Below are 22513 nucleotides of genomic sequence, written 5' to 3'. Positions count from 1 at the left end.
AAGGGGAACCATTTATGAACAGGTGCTCACAGATGAAAGGAAATCCTTTCAAGGATCCTTTCTAGGATGAGTCAATGGTCAGAGAATGCATCCATCAAGCATAGATTCAGTGTGGTTAATATCAGAAACATGACAGGGTGTTCTGCATTTGTATCTAGTGCCATTATGATGTCACACATACCTTTTAAATATAAATGTGTTATTTTGACACTGATGCAGTTTCACAGGAATCGTAAATCTGGTCCGTATATTTGCACTGATGCATTCTGGGTAATCTCGTGGGGCCAGACAGATACGGCCATCAGAGTGCACATCTGGAGACAACTCACTGAGATGATGCTGGTATTGAGAGAGAGGTGACAATCTGACTAAAAACACTTGTTTTACTTTTAAAGATACAGTCCACAAGTCTGATGAAAGGTTGTTGATATTTGAGCGCAACAGCCAATCAAATTACACCCTTCCCTTCCATGCTCCATGAAGCGACATGCTGCTTGGCTGATGTGGCTCAATCCAAACCATTTTTTTAAGCCTACACACAAAATGGACTGTCAAAGAACCATGAGGAGCTTAAGGACCAGTTAAGTGAATCTTTAAAAGCACACTACTGTAACAGCTTCTATGAAGCACCACACACTACAACACAACTTTGACGTTCTGAATTGGTTTAGAACTTTCCCAAAAACACTAAGACCTGCTAATCAATGTTGCCCCCACTTAGACCCAAAAACCTGTCCAGAAACATGCATGCTAACATGCTTCTGGCTCCACGAGATTACATGAAGAGAAGTAGATCAGCAATAACGCCTCTGAAAGAGACATGAAGGATGCAGCACACAGCATAGGAAACAAGTGCTAGTCAGCAGCAGCCCTGCTACGCTGATCCAAGGTTTGAAAATCCAGCTGAAGAGACAAGAGAATAGCTTAGTATGCCGGCTTGTTCCTAGCACTAGCGATGCACAACTCAGCTAGTTGCAAGGTTAAGGTTGAAGGTGACTGTTTCAACTGAGTGAAAAGCCTCTGAGCCCTGTCTGTTATTGTCTATTAATGCCAGAACTGACATAAAAGAAGGCCGATAACGATTTCTATCGCTATCGACACATAATCGGCCTATAGAAAATATAATATTTAAGTTAATGTACATCATACACTAGCATATAGATAGAAAATGAGGTTTTGATCCCATCCACTATAAGGAGTGCCCTTGTAAACTGTGATAGAGGTTTTTTTTTTAACCAAGACCCAACAAATTCGACTTTTCTTGTTATTGCACGTCTCTCTTGACGTCTTATTTTCCCTGAAAATGAGGTATTGAGAGGAATTGACTTCATCCTTCCTGTGTGTCCTGCGCTAGCAAACAAAAGCTCTGTAGATAAAGAAAGTAAGAAGAGGGCACTCGTGACAGTGGCTTAGAATGTAACCCCGTGCAGCTCTTAGCAGATCTATCGAAGGGACACCGGTGGTTAGCCCAGAGTACTGGAGACTGAGTTGGAGAAAAGATCTTCTCTGACAAGGGATCTGGCCTTTTTTCCCCCAAATCACACACTTACAATCTTTTAAGAACACAGTTCACATGCTATCAAGTATGATTCCAAGACAAGTTTAAAAACCTGTTTTGTACAAGAGTATGGGAATCAACACCCATCATGAATACGTTGTTTGAATCCCTTGAAACCAGTGGTCTCTGAGAAGACTGGGCATTATCTGAAGCCCTCGCGTTGTTGAATCAGACTGCGGTCATGTACAGAACAGACACATGTTGACCTTCCTTGTGCAACCGAGTTGAACCGCGGCCTTCACTGTGGGCAGTGGTGCCTCCGTAACCAAGACGCTACACACATCCATAGAGACACCAAGCATATTGAGAGAGAATAGGAAGACGCTACGCAAACCCAAAGAGGCTGCCCAGAGGAGACATTTTGTTTTGTCTTTTTTTGTTAAAAAAAAAAAATGAGTGCATGCCACTGGGAAAGACCAGTGGAAAGGCAAACAGAAGTCCTGAAGTGTCAGGATTTCAAAGTAAGCACCCTGCCCCACCCCAATAGAAGATGAAGAAATATATAATAAAACAAAAAAACAAGGAGGATGCAAATATTTAAGCACCCTAAAATAGCAAAAAAGAAAAAGGACAATTCTTGACACTACACCAACAAGACTCTCTACAACAGCAACACGTCGTCATCATAACTGCTGAAGATACAGTAGCATTTCCTCGAGCTTCTTGTAGTCATGTTCAACATTTTCTTTTACCCCTCTACTCTCCTTGTGTCTCTTGTACGGGGCTTTAACTTCTGTCAAATGTACACAAATGACCATGAATGTTGTGCTGCTTCTGCAGTAGGTGTGGTGTTCTTGAATGTCCAAGTCACAGAGCTACGACAGACCATCTGCCAATCCATGGCCAGTATGCAGTTGTGCTGTGTAGCCAAGCACATTATAAAAAAACAACAAAGAAAGAAAAACAGGTGTTCCCTTTTATCCAAGTAAGTATCTAAAATTCTGTTATGAGGTATTTTGGCTCAATACAAGAAAAAAAAAAAGTTGTGTGTCATTGGCGGCTGCAGAAAGTGGATTGTGAAGTGTACGTCAATAATTAGACATCCCTGGTTCATTCAATCTAAAAAAAAAAAAAAAAAAATCACATTCAGAGGTGGGCATCAAAAATCAATTTGGCCTTGCCTCTGTCCATTGCTAACAGTAGCTAACCTTCCCTCCACCGGCACTGAGGCCGCTTCAAATGTAAGACACAGCTCTAGTGCTGAAGATGGCAGAAGTGATTCACATTCATTTTCGTTCTGTGCTACTTTACCCATCATCAAAAGCCACTGGGGGTTCTCAATACATCATGAACCAGTGTGGCTTTCTTTTTCTTTTACCAAAGAAAACCTGTTCTACCTGCAGGAATTTCCTCTTTGATTTCAAAAGGCAAACCAACTATTGATTTAATACACTATGCAGGTACATCCTCAGTGCCTCATTTCTTTGAGGGTGGGTGGGGGGAGCTTCAGGGGGGAAGCTCTCTGTTACATTTCTTCCTCTCCTTAAAAAGAAAAATTACTTCACTGCCTATCGTTACATTACGTTAGGCAACATTTTCCCCATGCTTATTTGTACATGAATCACACGACCTCCACTCTCTAGTCCAGCCATTCCAATCTGCCAATCTGTAACGTCAGCACCTAGAAATCAGTGACAGTGATGATATTTCAGCTGGCTTCAATTTCTGAGATCGAAAGAAAAATAAAAAACAACACATTTAAAAACAAAAACAAAAAATTTGAAAAAAAAAAGAAACAGCAGGTATCAAACTCCTTACACCGCTCTGGTTCGAAATCCAGAGTACCTAAACAGAAGAGAGGAAAAAAATGCTGTTCTGAACTCCCGTCGCAAAAAGGTGCAAGAGTCAGTTCCTAGTAATGGGAGTGATGGATTGAAATCTCGCTGATCTCCCTCCCTTGTTCTCCCTCCCTTCATCTCTCTTTTCCTTTTCCTTGTGTGGCGACGCACTCAAGTCAATATATATATAAAAACACTGTAAAGTTCACCTATATGTATTTTTTCCTTTTTTTCGCGTTTTTCTGTCTTCGCCCTCATTCCTGAGGGTCTCGTCGACCTCTGGGGTGCTGCTCCTGGTGCGTGCGCATGTGGGCCTGCAGGCGGGAGGGCTGCGTGAAGCGCCTGCCGCACTCGGAGCAGCGGAGGGCGTCGCCAGCCTCGTGCACCTGCCCGTGAGCCTTGAGGAGGTGCGCCCGGCTGAAACGCCTCCCGCAGAGCTTGCACACGTGCGACTTCCTGCTCGAGTTCCGTGAGCCTCCCCGGGGAGAGAAACAGTGGTCCGTGTCCGAGCTTTTGTCATCTTCTTTCCTCCTCCTCCTCCTCTTCCATCTTCTCCTCCTCCACCGCCACGTCCTCTTCCACAGTCAGCACCGGTGGGATGATCTGGCCCGAAGGGGTATCTGCTGGCCGGGGCTCAGAAGAGTCGTCGGCAGGAGCCTCCGAGAGGACAGGTAGTCCCTCCATCGACTCCTCATCGCCCTCTAGCAGCTGAGAGGGAAGTGTTAGCAGTCTGTGCAGCATGGAGGGGGACGAGAGATCAGGAACGCCATCTGGAGGAGGGGGGAGGGGGGAGAAAGAAAGAACGAAAGGAGGAGAGAGAGGGGGTAAAGAAAGAACAAAAGAAAGAAAGGAGAGGGGGAAGGGAAGGAAAGAAAGAAAGAAAGAAAGAAAGGAGGAGGTGGGGAATGCTGAGTCAACATTTTAAGACAGTAATCACTGACACGTATCAAATGCTGTAGTTACGGAGGTACATGCAGTGACCCATCCAGTCAAACATGTTGTGTCAGTCACAGGCAGTCCCACATTCACAGCCACGTCATGTGGCCAAACGTTTTGCCTAACAGCACACAACTCTGCCAAAAAATAGCTGCTCCAAAACAGCCCGAGGGAAACCATAAACATCAGCTGTCCTTGGTCCTACTCACCTGTGGGACTGACCACCGCAACCTGCGGTTCTGAGCGTGGGGACAGGACCTCGTGGTCCCCCGGCTGCAGCCACTGAGACTGGCCCATGCTGGGCTCCAGTGCCTCGCGGATGAGAGCGTCCATTTGGGACATCTGACCCTGGACCTGGCCGAGGTTGAGCGCGAGCCCTGCACTGCCCTCGGCCTTCACCGCCTCCTTGAGGTGCCACGCATCGCTGCACCACTTCTGGCCAAAGACCTTGTCCAGGATGGGTACCCAGTCCTGCGCCACGGCCAACACCTTCTGCTTGTCCGTGTCCGCTGGACAAACAACACAGAGACGTCACGTCAGTGTTTCCCATACATTGACTTATTTGTGGCAACCCACCACAATATCAACATTGACCACCACACAACTATTTCCCTGGTTGTACTTACAATTGTGCTTACATCTGGTTAGAATCATAACCACACTACACTAATTTGTTAAAAACTGTTGCATTCAAGTTAATTCTGCAAACCTACAACCACAAATAGAATCAATTCTTCAATTCTGTGGGAAACACTGCACATAGCTGTGCAGGTGGCATACTAATCATAAAACATTATTTCATTTACCTTAGAGCGTACATTTTTTAGCTCTTTGGCTGCATGCTGTGAATGCTTTATTGTGTCCTAAGCTACAACTGAAACAGCACACTGGTTCAGCCGTCAACGTGGGTCTCAGACAGGTTTAAACACGAGATGTTCAGTTAGTCCTCTGCGTCAGATCCCTTTTCTACACTTCAGCCTCCTCCTCCACAGAAATGAAATGCTGAGTACAGTTTTTTTTTAAAAACATGACCTTCGCACATGAACCCCCCCCCCCCCCCGCCCCACACACACACACACACACAACATAAAGAACATAGGCCAGACAGTATAGTATACACTGTCTGTACGCCACAGACTCCTTGAGTCACACTGGCTTTAGGTAACATATCTATGAGATATGACACCACAAAGGCAAAAGGAGTGCCAAAGCCAGTTCGTTCGTGTTCTTTTTCTGGAACAGGCGCTTCGCAGGAGGGAAAAAAACAAATGAGGCAGGTGGCTTTGGTTCCGCAGTAACCAAACAAAAGACAACGACTACGAGACATTTTGCATGACGACGTACAGGACACAAGACTATTTTTTTTTTTTTTTTTTAGCAGAACTTCAACTAGGTCAGCTATATGGTGAGACCATAGTAAACCGTTAACTTTAAACTACCTAAACATTTCAGGGCAACAAAGGGCTGTTCCTCACCGAAGCGCTCCTGCCACACATGATCAAGAGTATAAGGGCCAATTCAGCCTACAGGCCGCAATACAACTCATATTGCTTACAGGGTTTCTGCAGGTTTCACAATATCAATTTTTTGAGACCATTTTTAAGAGTTTTATGAATGAAATTTAAGCAGCATAGATTGAAGTTGTATGACATTGTAGTTCTTTCTCTCTCAATAGTACAGATACAGTATATCACAGTAGCAATAACAAAATAACAACATCTATGTGGAGCTGATAAAAACTTTGTAGCTTGTATAAAAGTTTAGATAACACTTTTTTGTTCTGTAACTTTTTTTTTGCCAGTATGGTCATAACCTAGTGTTTATTATTGTTATGTATTTCAGACTTTTTACTTAAATATTATTACATTTCTGACTTGTAAGACCATGCAGAAACCCTGTGCTTGATTAGATTTTATGATTTCTTCCTCCGCAATGTACAGTGGTATACGGACACACACAGAAACCCATACATCAGCCAGGGAAGTGCATCAGTTCACCTCAGCCCCTCTCTTACGGAAATCCTGTGTTTGTAAGCGCTCACATCATCAAACTTGTGATACAGGCCATGGACTGCTGCTTCTCACAACAACGCAGTACTGTAGGCAAATAAGTATACAAAGCCTTCTGATAGAAAAATGGCCATTCAAACCAGGTAAGCAATCCCAATCATCATGTGCATGTGTACTGAAATGGAAGCAACCAGTAGGATAACAGGTAGCTAGTCTCTACATGCACCTCGCCTACTATCAGTGTAGCCCAAAGGTTAACGCCGTCATATCGACTACTATCACATGGCATGCCTGTAGTGCGCTCAAGTAACCAAACAGTGGAAGCTACGGTTGGCGGTCACATGCATGTTCATGTACAGGCAGAGTAACCGGTACAGTGTTGTGTAAATAGCACATAGGCAAATTACACTGGAGTCACAGCCAGCACACATGCACATGGATGGTGACATGCGCAGCCCAAACCATACACAGGCCTGGTTCCCACAAGGACCCAGGTTTGGGTCCGCGGTGTGTGTGTGTGTGTGTGTGTGTGTGTTTGTGTGTGTGTGTGAAAGAGAGAGGCTAGTTTGTACACACACAGGCATACACACACATATCTAGAAGTCTAAATTCCTAAGCGCTTCAGGCATCAGGAAGTGAGTGGTGCTTCCTGTTCACCAGCGTATCCATTTACCACATGAGCCAGAGCGCCAACATGCCAGGTGTACATCACCCACCATTTGTGCTTTCGTTCGAAGTCTGTTGTTTTGCCCGGGTGACTTTGGCGGCCCGTTCTCGGCCCCTGGGTGGTTCCAACCGCGTGCCCTCCGAGCTTCCGGGCGAGTCCGAGTCATTGTCCGCCTCCTTCTTCATCGTGGCGACCCCGTGCAGCACGTCTGGCATGGCGTCACTTTTGCCACCGTTGCCACTCTCCTGCCGTTTCTTGCCTGCCCGCAGCCGGTCATTTAAGGCCACGTTCTCGTGGTCCACCTTGGTAAGTTCGAGAAGCAGGTCGTCAAAGCTGTCCTCCACGATCTTCGTCAGCTCCGTCACAGCAAACTCCAACACCTGCTCCATCACGACTTTCAGCTGACCTGCAGGACGGAGGAAAAAATGAGATGCATAACGTTTAAAACTTTCAAGAATCTCACAGTAAACATTCATGCAATGTTCCACAAAAGTTGCACTGGAAGAACGCGGGGCTAATCTTCTTCTTCTTGCTGTCTCAGGGAGCTTGCATCACATGCATAACTTCAACAGTTCAAAATAACCTCAATGCTTCCACCTCATACTAAACTATGCATCTGTACAGCCTCAGGAGGGATACTGGGATACTGACTATGAACGTGTGTAGTATGCAAGGGGCACATGTATGTCAACAAATGGATGTGACCTCATATGGAATATTATCACAGTGGTTATTACATTTCTTTTTGCCTATGAAACAGCTCTAAAGTAGAGAGATAGATCGATACTTTATTGATCCCCAAGGGGAAATTCAAGGTCTCAATAGTATACAGACATCACACACACAACATGCACTTACAGCAGAAAAAGTAATATATATAAATATAAAAAAACTGCACAATAGAGACAGTATTAAGTATTAAGGATGAAACGATTTAGAAATGTTTAGGGCCTCCAGTTCCAATGGCATGTAGAAATGCAAGGGGCTGTCAACACATTCTTACATGTTACAATTATGAGAGCGATCTTGGGAAGTTGTAAGGGGTCACTAGCCCAAAATTGAGGGCCCTTTGTGTAGCAAAACACTCACATGCAAAGTAGGCCAGAAAACTGAAGTGACCAGATTAACAGTATAGTGCCATACTGTGTTGTTTAAGACGTACAGCCTAGTCTCATTTCAGATCTTCCATGATGTACTAGTGCCACGTGGTATTGTGCATGATATACTGTCTTGTGCCATACGGTCTAGCGCAGGGGTCTCCAACACGGTGCCCGCAAGCACCAGGTAGCCCGCGGGACAGCCGTGGCCTACTGGTTAGCACTCTGGACTTGTAACCGGAGGGTTGCCGGTTCGAGCCCCGACCGGTGGGCCGTGGCTGAAGTGCCCTTGAGCAAGGCACCTAACCCTGAAGTCCCCCCTGTTGAAGCAAGGCACCTCAACCCCTCACTGCTTCCCTCACTGTGTGTTCACTGTGTGCTGTTTGTGTTTCACTAATTCACCGATTGGGTTAAATGCAGAGACCAAATTTCCCTCGCGGGATCAAAAAAGTATATATACTTATACCTATTAGGTGCCCGCAGCACACTTTCTAAAGTCACCAGCAGATCACGCTCGAAAACATCCTCCATTATGACATTTTTAGTAGATACTTAATTGTAGATCTGTACATCTGTAACATTAACTTGATATTGGCGATACCTTACAAATTGTAGCTGGGTTAAATTTTAGCCTTTGGCTCCGATTCCCTTTCGCCATTCAATCCATCAACAACAAAGGAAGCGGAGCGTCTACACGCTGCTCGCACACAGACAGTAAAAAAAAAAAAAAACCTTGTCTGGTGTAGCCAATGGAAGCATATCTTTGCAAAAGTTCTGTGGCTATTCTGAGCTCGTCCCATACGGTTCGTGCATGATTGTTCAAGGACGGAACCGCCGGGCCCCTTCTCCTCCGTAGCTTACTGGCGTAGCAATAGCGTTGCCATGCAAACACAAAACTTTTTTTGTCAGATCATCGAAATTTCTGATGTGCAATAACTATAAAAGGCGTCTTCATAAGTTAGGGTGGTGTTGGTGATTGCTACTGAAATGTTACAACCGAATTGTCCACTGAAATCAGAACTTAAACAGCCTCTGAATTCTTAATGGTAGGTAATGCTAAAAATTGTAACCTAAATTATTAATTGCACAAAAAGATTGCTTTTTTTTGTTTAAAGAAAATAGATTAGAATCCCCATGGAAACTTTAAAATGTTGGTAGTGCCGCATATTAATATTGAAGTATTGAAGAATAAAGTTGCTTAATATTTAAAGGCTTATAGGCCTGCATAATATTGATAATTTAAATGTAAAAATCACATAGGCCTATTATTCAGGAGGATTACCCTTGCAAAAAAGGGGTGAGGGTCTGTTTGTTTCAAATGAGTAGCCCTCCATATGATTTCAGGTCTTCAGGTAGCCCTCATTCCCAAAAAGGTTGGAGACCCCTGGTCTAGTGGTGTACTGCCTGTTTGTTCAGTCTCTGATGTAACATTATCCATGATGCACCATCTAGTGACACATTGCATCATCCAGGATATAATACTTGGCATGGTATGATATTTGTGTTTGCATGTTCATATCATTCAATCATCATTCATGCAAAACACCATGACACATTGTGATATTGTTTTAAGTCCACATCACCCTCCCTTCACACAAACTCACATTCGATCAGGGTATGTCACGCTCAAGACTCAAACAAGTAGCAGTTCCTCTCAACAACACGCACAGTTAGAACCCCATCGGCTGGCTACGAGTGCATCTGCCACGACATTAAACTAGCAGTTCAGAAATCCTCCTGAGGTCACCATTAACAGGACGCGTGGGTCTTGGCCTTGAGAGATCTCACACAGCAGTACTGGTCAGCTTTATTCCATACTGCAGTGCTTGCGTTGACCACCTACAGCGGAGTGAGACGCACGGCACAGTTGGAGAGGAGAAGGAATCATGGGACACATCTGTGCATGGACGCACGTCCCAAACCAGTCACTTGAGAGAGACTCACAGGAGGATTCGGTCCTCTAGTCCCCCTCTGGAATGTTAAATGGAACCCTGGGCAAAATTATAGGACATTATCACGGACCTCATTTCAGTGTCTCTCTCTCTCTCTCTCTCTCTCTGCCTGGACACAGCACGTTGGTGATGTTGTTAAGGGGAAACAAATGGAATGTACATTTTAAAACCTGTTAGATGCAACACCTTTTTTTTTACCATGTGCAAGCTGACCTCATAAAACAAACAGCACACTGATTGTAGTGTTGCAGGGAGAAATGCACATACGAATTTCAATTAATTTGTTTTTCTTTCACCACTTGCTTTTTTAAGGATAAAACTTTTTTTTTTCCATCTGATTGTTGTTTGGATGCGTTTCATAGCAAGAGATTCAGCTACTTCCCTCTGAGTTTGCAATGTTCGTGACAGTCAGAGCAGACTGGCACGGATGGGCTCCAGGGCCTGCCAAAGAGAGCCTTCCTCTTCTAGCGCTCAAAAACCACGACTCTGATGCAATCGTGCCAAGGTGGCTTAGACTATCTGCATACTTGCCCGATCGGATTATTGACAGATCACTGCCACCCTGAACAAGTCTTTGCATGGGATGTGTGTGCCTACGTGTGTGTGTGTGTGTGTGTGTGTGTGTGTGTGTGTGTGTCCCTCTCTCTCTCTCTCTCTCATGCCCCACACTATTCAAACTGCACCAAAAACAACGTTGGCATCGAGTGAAGATTATTTCAAGACTGGCGCAATAATCTGAAAAACAACACATGAAATTATTGTTTGAGGGTATTTAACTCCTTCCTGGTTCTGAGGCTCAAAGGAAATAGGCTGTAATTATGGGGCTGCTGAGGGTTTGTCATGGGGGTGACTGATAATCAAAAACCTCTGGGAACTGGCGAAGCTTTGCTGGGCCATGCACTGCTATTTCCTGAGTTTTTAATGTTGTCTTCCAGATTTACAAAGGGGCAGAATAGAATAAGGTTGTCTGTATTACACAGGATGGATAGCCATGATCAAAAACAGCCACTCCCAGAATGCCGAGCGGAACCCAAAATGGATGCCACTTATCTCCACAATGAGTGTGGGAACCATCTAAGGCTTTAATTAAACCTTTACACCCAGGACCTCTCTCTTGTCCATGCTCGAGCACGGAGAAACTTTTGTGCGTGGTGCTTTGTTTCTCGGTCGGACAGTGAGGACAATGACGTTTATGGACCCAGAAGGTGCCACCCCCACCCCCTCGCATATCTTCCCCACCCCACCCTACCCTTTTTCGGCTGATAATGTCCGCATGGATGGGGTAGGTGTGGCTTGGTCGAGCTAGTCTCATTGGCTGATTATTGGGGGGAAAGCCACCCTTTCCTTGGCTACTGTTACCACAGCGCGAGAGGCAGCGCTTAGGAGACACTCAACAACAATGGCGTCACAGCCCCGACCCACCACTGATAACAGTCACAACATGCCCCATAATCTGCACTGCACTGCAGTGTGTGTGTGTGTGTGTGCTTGTGTGCATGCATGATGCCTCAATGTGAGTGTAACCCTCTGTGCGTGTGTGAGGGGGGGAGGGAGGTAGGCAGAGGAGAGAGGAGAGAGAGAGAGAGAGAGAGAGAGAGAGAGAGACTACAAAAGAATGTTTAATATAGACCAAAGTGAGGCTGACTCAGATTTTTTCCCCCTGTTCAGAGCACACTTCCGCCACAATAATAAACAGCCTTCTAGCTGAAACACTACTTGCATATTGCACAGTGACCCCTGGTCACATCTCTATTCGACACACCATAACACTGACCGTGGGGAAAGCTGTCTCACAGACAATACAAGGGATAGCTACTTCCATCCTCAAACCATTACACCCTATGGCACTGCGCGAGGCCTTAGTGTTTTGATAAGAGGCATCCTAAGCTACTCCACGGCCCACTTGAGTTTCTAATTTTGTAGTTTACACTGATGTAGTTATTGTTTTGGGATATAATGGAAGACAACAAAATGCATAGTAAGTAAATAGTGTTGAGTTAAAAGGGGGTGTGTTGCCATGTGTAATAAACACTAACACCGTTATTTACCATGAACTCATAAAATGATCTGCGTGGCACAGAAAATCCATGCGTCATTCATTCCTCAACCGTGTTTAATATGGCGTTTAAAAAAGCACTAATGATTGAACAAGGGAGCAATTATCTAAGCATACTTATGTTAACTTCCCCCTCCTTCCGTCTGCTGTGGTGTTCTGTCCTGTTTTGGGCTTAATCATTAGGCTACGTGAAAGAAAATGATGAGGTTGTTTTTAAAGGAAGCACTTGGCCAAAGACATAGCCTACACATATTTACTCTGTGTCCATGGTGGCTGACACATTTGGATTTCGTGCTAGAAAGCAGTTTTAGAGCTGAACACGAAAGGAAGGCTCTCGGACAAAGTGTGTGCAAATAACCTTACCCACAGCTCGCCCTTTCTGCTCAATCCTGAGTGTGTCTCCCTGTATGTTGCGCTCTCGATTCTGGCTGGGGGTGTGTTGCTCCGGCTTTGTTTCTTCGCTGGCCGCATTCGTTTCTCTCCCGCCTTTGCAAGTGGCCGTTTTGCCATGTCCTCTATTATATTCAAACTCTGAAGTCTGGAGCTTCAACCTCAGTCGTTGGTTTTCTTGGTCCTTGGCAGTTGTTTCCAGCAACATAGAATTCAAGGTGGCACCAACAGTCTTGGTTATTTCCTGAACAGCGAGTTGCACTACCTGCTCAAGCGCCGATTCGAGCTGGCCTTGAAAAAACGAAATATACAGTGCGCCGTTCATGATGTCCGCTTTGTTGGAAGACCACTTTCATTCTTCCCCCCTCTCCCCGAAAAAAAAAAACATGAAAAATAGACAGAACTCAACACACAACTGATTGAAATGAAGAACTACCTCCTCTTTCAACGCATCATATGTACACCCCTTGGATGCTACCGTAATCCCCCTTGTGAAGACGCAACGCTATTCCTGCCATCGCCTACCAATTTCAAGGTTTCTGCAGCATGGGCCACTAGTAGTTGTACGCCATTTTGCTCTAACAGAGAACTTTCCCTAACCATGAATAGTTTTTATTCAGATTTGGGAGTAGGCTAAAATATTTGAGTGCGAGAACCAATTAATTCGACCAGGTAGGCCTATTTCTAAATCAAAATGAAATGCCATGGTGTAAAACCTATGTTGTGTAATGCATAGTCAATGCCTAATCATAATATTATCTATTATTACATAATAATAATAATAGCCTTTTTTCATTATTGCTAGTTTGTGCGTCAAGTTCAATAGGCCTATGTTACCCTAAACCAACTATTCCATCATTAATTTAATTAATATTTGTTTTGTTTTTCTACGTCACCGTCAAAAATTTCTAAAACCTATAAAACACAGCCTAATCTGAATCGTAATAAGATACCACACAGGCTGTTCATAACATTTCAGAAAACCTTTGCATTTTGGAGAAACTTAAAATAAACATCATGCTTCTACTCTTTCCTCGGGTCCCAGCGCGTAACGGCCAAATAATGCCTGATCTCTGGTACAAATCGCAATTAATAAAGTAACCAGACTAAAACACAGTGTAAAACAACCGTGTGCTGCTGCTGTCACGTGGATTGTGTAATTCGACGTAACTATTTTCCGATCAACAGTAGCCGCGTGTTATGTAATTGTTGAGTAACTAAAGTAATGTTAAGTAGCCTAATGTAGGTGAGCGTGTGTGTAGCTCATGGAGGCGAGGGGTGGTAAAATTAGACTGCAACGCGTTACCGACTGAAGACTGCCAGACTGTACATTTTCCCGACTCTTCACAGCAACGGCTTCTAGTATTTGATCACGGATATAGCAGAAGCATAGGATTGTTTACAATATTAACTTAAATAATTTCCCAAAAGAAATACGCTTGTTCTCACACGGCTTGATCATGGCTGAAGGGACACTCCCCCTCCCAAATCACCAATATTTTGTGCGCGCTTGAAACTCGTGTACGGTAAAAGCAGTGTTCTCAACACTAACTAACCGGAAAGCGGGGTTGAGATCATGGCACCCAACTGTCTTTGTTCTGTGGCACTATGATTATGAGCTCGCTGCGAGATTATCTGTGACTATGTTCCCAAAAAGATGTCTGCACTGCAGTGCATGTGGTTTTGCATGGAATGCGCACTGGCTCTGTCATAATTCATTTCTGTTATATAAGAGGGGGATGCTTGCACGGGTACAGTTGCATCAGTTGTTGCCACGACACGCGTGCTCGAATCACTGCCACATAATACGAAGTGACAAGCTTTTGTTTCCTCAATTAATTTGCGCTGAAAGAGTCGGTCTTAGAAAATTGCTTTGAGGGATTAAGTGAAGAGAACGAAACTGACCTAAAATCTGGCAGCTCTAGCTCGAGCGAAAGTTATGGTGGTAAGCAGCAGCACGACTGGCACAAGAGCAGGGTTTGCAAACCGCAGCTGCCTGCCACACAAATTTGAACTTGTTTACGAACGTGTAGCATATTTCTCCGGTGAGCATAAGATGTTTTTCGAGAGCACAAACATGATATATTTATAATTAATCTTCAAAGTTTAATTGTTTTTAGGAGTCATAGGCTTCTTGCCTACTCTCGGCTCCTCCTTACAACGTGGCCATACATACATCTTTAAGCTACATTAAAAAAGGGGATGTCATTTTACTCCTCGTAATTATAATGATTTATCTGTTGATGTTATGATGGCAAAAATTGAAAATTTGCCAGTGAATCAGTTATTGGCCTGTGACCTACAACACTTCTGATCCAAACCTCAAACTGAATTTTGCATCTCAGTGGAAAGGCCAATAAGAAAAAGGCGTTGCTGTGAAATACTTTTCATTGGATCAGATTACCTGTGGTTTTGCCCATTTTACAGCATGCCTGCCCGTTCCATACCCAGACACCAGCAGGCCAGGGTGGATTCAGCAGCTCTAGCCTTCATCAAGGCCAGATGCCCTAGTCTGCTGCCTTCCAGGAAGGGGTCTTACACACCAGGCCACTGTACAACAACTTGAAATTCTGTTTACAAATATTTTTTGGATGGTGCTATTTTAATAAATATTTGTTTACAAGAGAAAAACAAATGTCAAAACCTATACATATAGGTTATATGTAACCTAATGTGTAACCTAAACATATCATTCTGAAAGTACTGTGAATAAAGTTCTGTGCACTCCGTAGGCTACATCTAGATTCTTTGTTCCAGATTTTGTGAAAAAATGCATTGAAATTCTTGAAACAGAACAATGAGGCTCATAAAAATGCAGTCGGAGAAAGAGAAATGCTGTGGGTTTCACCCAGCTCCTCATCAGTGTAGTTAGCTCCAGGCCACTTGTATCAGACTTCACACTGCTAGCTACAATTACTGCAACACACAGTGAAACACGCCTTTAATTTTATAGGCAATGTCTTAAAGTGCCAGTAAGTAGATCTTTGTCCATGGATTCCATGATAATTAAGGGGTTGACTCCCAAATAATCACTAAGGAGGCATGTTTCCAAAATTAGAGACCTTTAAGACAGATTGCACGGCTGTTCCATGGTTTTGGGAAAAGTTAGAGTGAATTTAAGTACGTTGTGACAAATTTTAATTCTTCCTGTTGTAAAAGAAAGCTGTGTCTATTATTTGGGCAAATTGTACTTGACCTGATGAAATGGCGCAAACGAGTGTAAAGGTGTAAAATGAGACAAAGGGCTGACAAGCTGACTGTTCATCATGAATCTGTTCAAAGGTTTTGTCTGATCGGATCGAGTGCAATGCTAGCGTCTACCCAACACCTCTTTTCAAACTCAGTCAAGCTTGCATCAAATGCCCCCATCCCCCCTGCCCCCCTAGCCCCCCTCAGTTCATGATGGGTGCCGTGGCTGCTCCTTTGTCACCGAGGGCCTCAGCTCCCTGTACCGGCCGAGCTGAAGGAGATTTGTTTTTTAGTCTGATGCACACACAGAGACAAGGGGCGGGTTGGCCACTTGCCAAGTTTCTAAAGACTGGCTCCTTGTTCCATATGCCCTCGACAGAGCCCTTATCTAGAAAGGCACTTAACCGCAACTATACGCCAGTCTGCCTATATGTCACTGATGTTTGCCCCTCCCACCCCCTGTAATTTCTGAGATAGTCTATATTCCAGTAATCCCAACGAGGGATGATCTAATTGGAATAACTGGGCTGCGTATTCTTTACTGTGTAGTTTTTGTTGCGTTATTTATTCATCTAAAAAAAATATATATAGGCTAAAATCAAAACCCATGTGTTTGTGGTTTCAGGGCCAAATTGTTTTCCCTCAAAATTGTTTTCCCTCAGTAATTATTATGACTAGGAGAAAGAGAATTATTATGACCCAAAGGACTATCGGCTCCCAACTCCCCTCCATCCATAACGCATATCATAAACGCTGTACAAACAAAGCCAAATCCATTGTCAAGGATGCAGCTTCTTGGTACAGCTTCTTTCCAGAGGCTGTAACACTACTGAACAAAACTACACGTCCTGTCTAGCATTTGCACTTTAGCTGTTTACTTGTTTACCTGTTTACTTTTTACTTCTGCACTGTTTACCTGTTTACATTTACTGCTGCACTGTTTCATCAATGCCCTTGCACTGCTAACACCCAAAACTGCACAATATACTTTTTATATTCCATAACCTGCCTATAAACCTGTGCAATATATATATATATATATTATTTAGATAGAATGTCTATTGATACTTTATGTACATAACCCTCTATACTCCTTATCTGTCACTGTACACGTCATCTGGAAAACCTGTATTTATCTAACTATACACTGTTGAATATAATAAAACCTGTATTTATATAACTGTACACTGTTGTATATGATAAAACCTGTATTTATCTAACTATACACTGTTGTATATAATAAAACCTGTATTTATCTAACTATACACTGTTGTATATGATAAATCCTGTATTTTTCTAACTATACACTGTTGTATATAATAAAACCTGTATTTATCTAACTATACACTATTGTACATAATAAATATTTAATGCTTCTTTGCACTTCTTGTTGGATGTCAACTGCATTTCATTGGCTCTGTTCCTACTCTGCTATCACAATAAAGATGAATCTAATCTAATCTAATCTAATCTTGTCATAATTTGTTCTAATGATTGAATGCATTATTTTTTATATATGTCTACAATGTTGTTGTGTTTCTGTATTAGTCATGGCATTGATCTTATGTCCATATTATCCCCACCTTTGGCACTGACCCCATATACAACCTCCCTGCATGCCTGGTGCAGCTTACCTTATTTTCTATAGCTGTTGAATTCAGTTTCCCAGATGAGAGCAGGCTGCTCATCGATCAAAGCTATGAAGGTGAGTGTGTTCTGCACAGTAGAGTCAGTTCTTTAATGTTATTGCACCACCCAACCAATGTGCTGGGGGGAAAAAAACAGTACATGTTTTGGCCACCAGGTGGAACAGTTTCAGCTGTGTGACATTGCAACCATTCGGTGGTTGATGAAATATACTTGTTGTTGGTGACCGTAAGATGCAGACAAAGTAGTAAGCGCGCACCGTATCAAAAGGCATCAATCCTGGCCGATACATCAGGTTTTTATACTAATACAGTTTCAGACAAACTGCAAAATGATGCATGTTGAGCACAGGAAGATGATAAAGACCGGTAATGCCAGCGCTGTATTCTCAGATGGAGCAGAGTACTAGGGCAATTCCATGGAAAATTATGTTTTTTTGTAACATCCATAACGCCAATGAAATGTGATTGTATGGTATGATGTGAATGATTACATGAAATTTGAGCATTTGCTATTTTTGGCTGAAGAATGTACATGAGAAAAAAACGCATAAAAAATGAATGTTATCATTGACATCATACAAATGCCAAGGCGTTTCACTGGCGTTATGGGTGTGACATAAAGTCCATTTTCCGTGGAATTGCCCACCAGCATCTGCAGACTTCCTGTATGTCATGGCTTTCATTGGGGTTTGGACATCCTCTAAATGGACTTATTTGGGTCTTAGGGTGTAGTGAATGCAAGGGCGTCGGACTGGGGGTAAAACCACTACTGATTATAGGGGCCCAAGGGGAGGAGGGCCCTTGAAAAGTCTGGAATATATTTTATTTTACCTGGATATTTTAATTTCCTAATTAAATTTCATATTGCATGTCAGATGAAATTTAAAGTTTGTAAAGCTTATATTGGCTGAATAACTTGGTTGGTTGAATGACTACAACATCTAGGCCTACAGATCCATGTGTACAGAGGCCCGATCACTGTTATTATTTATGGGGGGGCATGAGGAACATGGGGGCCCATCGGGACTGCCTATGCAGGATCTTGTGCTACGCCCCTCAAAATTGCACTGCATATCAATTGTATGGTATTGTATACCACTTAAGATCAGTTGTTTGTCATTTGAGAGTTTCCAGACTAAGTGTTTCCAGACTAATTCATGCAAAAACTGATTTTAGTTTTGGCCAAACCTGATGAGTTAAGATGAGGGTTCACTTCACGGATCACTGATGGGAAATACATGATTCATTTTCAAGTGACTGTGACATAAAATTTAAATGAACAACATTCAACATTCAAAATAATTTAAAACATAAGGTATAAATAAACAGGATAATAAGTAAACCAGCTAAACCTCATATGTAGGTGCAACAGTATAACTAAATAAGAAATAAGAATTATAAACTCAGTTAATCAGAGGTTAATCTTGGTTCAACATCTGTTTAGTAAACAGAGGCAGGCCCTGTTCACCTCCCTGAAGAGGGAGAACAACTCCCCTTAAAGGGAAACTCAGCTGAATTTCCACAAAGCCATGTATCATTACTGTTCAAACTTGTTGTTTACAGCAGAGAAAAGCAAGTTTGGAGTCCATGGAAGCACTTTGGAAGAGCCTACAAATACCCAAATCTCTAAGTCAATAGATTTCTGTCTTCTGATTCAAGCATCTCCCAGAGGCCCTCTGTTGCAGTGTTCAATTGTCTGGTCTTGGAAATACAGTTGGAGTCAGTTGTCTTGAAATGCATTTATTTTACTGACATAATATCCTACCTTTACATCTGTGTGACAGACCAGCAGTGTGCTCCAAGGCAGGATAGACAGAGATGGACTAGTCACTAGAGAGCCTCAGTGCCGTCTCAGCTGAAAAACAACACTGGTTATCTCTGTTTAGACAGCTAGAAATAGATACCATCAATGAAACAGTGATTGAATGATAAAATCATATTCAAGGCTATTGTATTCATAATCAGTCCAGACCATAGTTTTCTGTGACCTAAGAAGGTGAGGTGAGGTGTTTCTTGTATACATTTTTGGACATTATATCTAAAGAGGTTTGTTCCGCTTATCAGTATAACTCTATGGAATTCTAAAACTTTGAAGCTCAATACCACTCAGAACCACTCAGAACGTAGATAGAACCTTATAATTCTAAGGGACGCCATGTGCTCAATGCAGTCTATCCAGGCAGAAAGAATGTGTGCCTTGAAAGGTTCTAAAGAATTCATATACTTCCAACAATAACAAAACATTCTAAACACACACCAATGTGACGGCACCTGCTGAAGGCATGCAGTTTTGAAATGTCACCACAGTTCCACATTAACATTCCTGTAGGGCAGGTGTTCTCAGCCTTCCTCCCTCCCCTCCTTGCCTCACTCCTCCCTCCCCTCCCCTCCCTCCACTGCACAGTGTAACGGAGGCGAACTGAGCTAGCGTGCTAGTTGCCCGTCTAAATCCTCACACCCCCAACCTTAAGAACGCTTCTAACCGCTTAGTTAGAAGCTCAGCTCAGCTCAGCGGTTAGAGCGATCGACTCCCATGCCGGTGTGTGTTGAGATGGCGGGTTCGTTACGATTTCTTTCACAACCGCACCTCCTCAACCTGCTCCTATCCCACCCCAAGTCGGCCAGTGTGCCTGAAATGATCCTGGTTAGCTGGCTCGAGTGAGTTGATCTAATCAGAAGTGCAATTGATTAGTCCAGCGAGGTGTGAAGAACAGAACAGGCACAGACTGGATTGGTGACGTGCAGGGAAGACATGGTTCCACCGGGGAAGGGCTGGGAGACGCTGTGCAGAGGCCTCAGGTTTGTTTGGGGTTGAAATCAACTTTGTTTTTCACTCTCTCTTTACTGCACATCATCATACATTATAGTTACAGGATGATATAAGTGATGAGTGCTGGTAAAATGTCACAGTTCTGAAGACTCACAAGTCACCATGAATACATCTGAGGTGTTAAAGAGTTGATTGGAAACAGAGAAAGTCTGAGAGTGCTTGAATCTGCCAGACTAGATATAATGCTATAAAAAGGATAGCATTTTAGTTCTAGCATTTATATATTTTTGATTTTATAGGTTGAAACTTGTAACAGAATCCCATTGCAGTCATAATTGTAAGAATTCACATTGTATAAATAACATTGTGGTACAATAAAGTGAATATTACATGCTGTTCTATCACATGATATATTAGAGCTCTCCCGAGTAGTGAAATACACAATTTAGTGTAAATGTAAATGTAAGGCATTTTCATTGCAGCTGAGGAAATACCTGGCCAAGATGGGCCCTAGACACATCCTAGTCTGGTCCTAGTTTTATCTTGACTGTACAAAAAACAACATTAACAGTGTAGGGATTCACAGTCTCAAAGTCAAAGTCAAAGTCAAAGTCAGCTTTATTGTCAATTTCTTCACATGTTCCAGACATACAAAAACGAAATTACGTTTCTCATATAACGGTGAAGACAAGACATATTTTACCAATTTTAAGTCACCAATTTTAAGTCCACAGACAAACATTAACATTCAAGTCAAAAAAAAGTAAGTAAATAAGTAAATAAGAGGGCACATATAATAATTCTTCTCCTTCTAGAGAATTTGAGATTATGGTGAGATGTGGTCACCATAATCTACCAAATGGTAATCTTATTACGGTAACAAACAAAAGGTCCACACTCTGTCATTGCTCAGACACCTGAGGTGAGGAAACTGAGGCGTTGTATGGGAAAGGGGCGTAGGCCTTCAAGAACCATCCCAGCCACTGGGTTAGATAAATGATTATCTTAGAGAGCAGCAAATGGTCACCAGACCTGTTTGTCATGATCTCATTTACATGAAGCGCCCAGGATGTCAAGCTGAGCTGCTGGAGATGTCTGTGACTCAGGCTGAATGTGACCTGTTTGTCATGATCTCATTTACATGAAGCGCCCAGGATGTCAAGCTGGAGAGCTGGAGATGTCTGTGACTCAGGCTTGGAGTGCTGAATGTGACACATGCTTTGACTTGAAGCCGGATAAGATCCCTATTTAATGCAGTAGCGCCAGCCAGCTGGTAGGGATGTGCTGTGAGGGAAACAACCCTCCTGACACACACAGCAGGAGATATTTTTCAAATTTCTATAGTGAGATCAGCAGATATAATACCATTGATTGTTTTCAAAATATTTTTTTAAAAATTTTATTTTTTTATTTCACACTACTTTTTTTTTTTTATTTTTTATTTTTTATATTGGGCCAATGGTAGAATACTCTAAAAGCAACATGGGATGTTGATATTTTATGAAGCCAAGAATGAACAAAAGTTCATCATGCCTATGATCCAAACATACATGATCAAATAGTTAGGCCTACTGACAGGCAGACGTAACACAGCTAAATTCTCAGCTTGTTTAGGACCTCATACTGAACGCGTAAGAACACTAGTAGGCCTGTCACTTTGGGGTGTGGTAGCCTACTCTCTGGGATTTATGCACCAATGTAACTGAAGTAGCCAATATATGGGTGTCTTGAAATTATGTTTGAAATGAATGTCTTAGAACAAAAACGTTGGGTAAGACTTGTATTTTATAAGTTAGTGAAGACGAGTTGATTAGTAGACTAGTTGAGTTTGTTATCAATAAACATAACAACTAATGTCGGGATGAGCAGGAGACTAGGCTACCATAAATCCTCAAATTATGCCCATGATTGATTCTATTTATAGCCTGACAAATAAAGGCCGGTCCCCAAATACAAGACGGGGTAATAATTTAATTGCCTACCAGTAGGGCTATTAGTCCACCAGCAATACATTATTTCAATTTAACTCAATGAAATAAGACCTCTTCTTAATATTCTATTATATTGTTGGTTGGATTAATACTGTTGGCAAAGAAAAGTCGTTTTCCTACACCATGGGTCTCCAACACTCGCTCTCAAGCTCATTCGCTTACCACCCCCTTCAAGCTTAGGCTGAAGCAGAGGCTACTACATTTAAACATAATTGTTGCCACGACTCAAGGCATTCCATCCTACAAATTTAATAAAAAGTAAATCATGTATAATTAAACAATTACTCAATGTAGGCTACTTGGCTACGCAAAAGGGTTTCCATTAGGCACCCTATGCAAGTGTTTCACCTTAAAGTCACCCTATGCCAGTGTTTCACCTTAAAGGCACCCTATGCAAGTGTATACCTCAATGTAAAACACTTGCATAGGGTGCCTTTAAGTTGAAACACTTGCATAGGGTGCCTTTGCATA

At 42.7% G+C, this 22513-nt stretch overlaps 1 protein-coding gene across 1 annotated transcript; it reads right to left on the bottom strand.

Annotated features, from left to right (window-relative positions):
• Nucleotides 1–223: 223 nt before the first annotated feature.
• Nucleotides 224–14079, bottom strand: si:dkeyp-113d7.10. The gene is made up of 4 exons (XM_048245248.1): nucleotides 12417–14079; nucleotides 6998–7354; nucleotides 4482–4781; nucleotides 224–4106 (listed from the first exon to the last, which is right to left on the bottom strand). Exons 1-4 carry the CDS (start codon nucleotides 12766–12768, stop codon nucleotides 3853–3855), a joined length of 1263 nt encoding a protein of 420 aa, XP_048101205.1. The 5' UTR covers nucleotides 12769–14079; the 3' UTR covers nucleotides 224–3852.
• Nucleotides 14080–22513: the final 8434 nt, after the last annotated feature.

The sequence above is a fragment of the Alosa alosa genome, chromosome 6 (genome assembly GCF_017589495.1).
Source record: "Alosa alosa isolate M-15738 ecotype Scorff River chromosome 6, AALO_Geno_1.1, whole genome shotgun sequence".
NCBI classification, from domain to species: Eukaryota; Metazoa; Chordata; class Actinopteri; order Clupeiformes; family Clupeidae; genus Alosa; species Alosa alosa.
This window is presented reverse-complemented; position numbering and strand designations above follow the sequence as displayed.

Excerpts from the sequence above, each read along its gene's own strand:
- si:dkeyp-113d7.10 (XM_048245248.1), bottom strand. The coding sequence starts at position 12,768 with ATGAACGGCGCACTGTATATTTCGTTTTTTCAAGGCCAGCTCGAATCG. Across the intron at positions 7,355-12,416 it reads GCAGAAAGGGCGAGCTGTGG|GTCAGCTGAAAGTCGTGATG; the intron begins GTAAGGTTATTT and ends TCCGTCCTGCAG. Across the intron at positions 4,782-6,997 it reads TTCGAACGAAAGCACAAATG|CGGACACGGACAAGCAGAAG; the intron begins GTGGGTGATGTA and ends TTGTTTGTCCAG.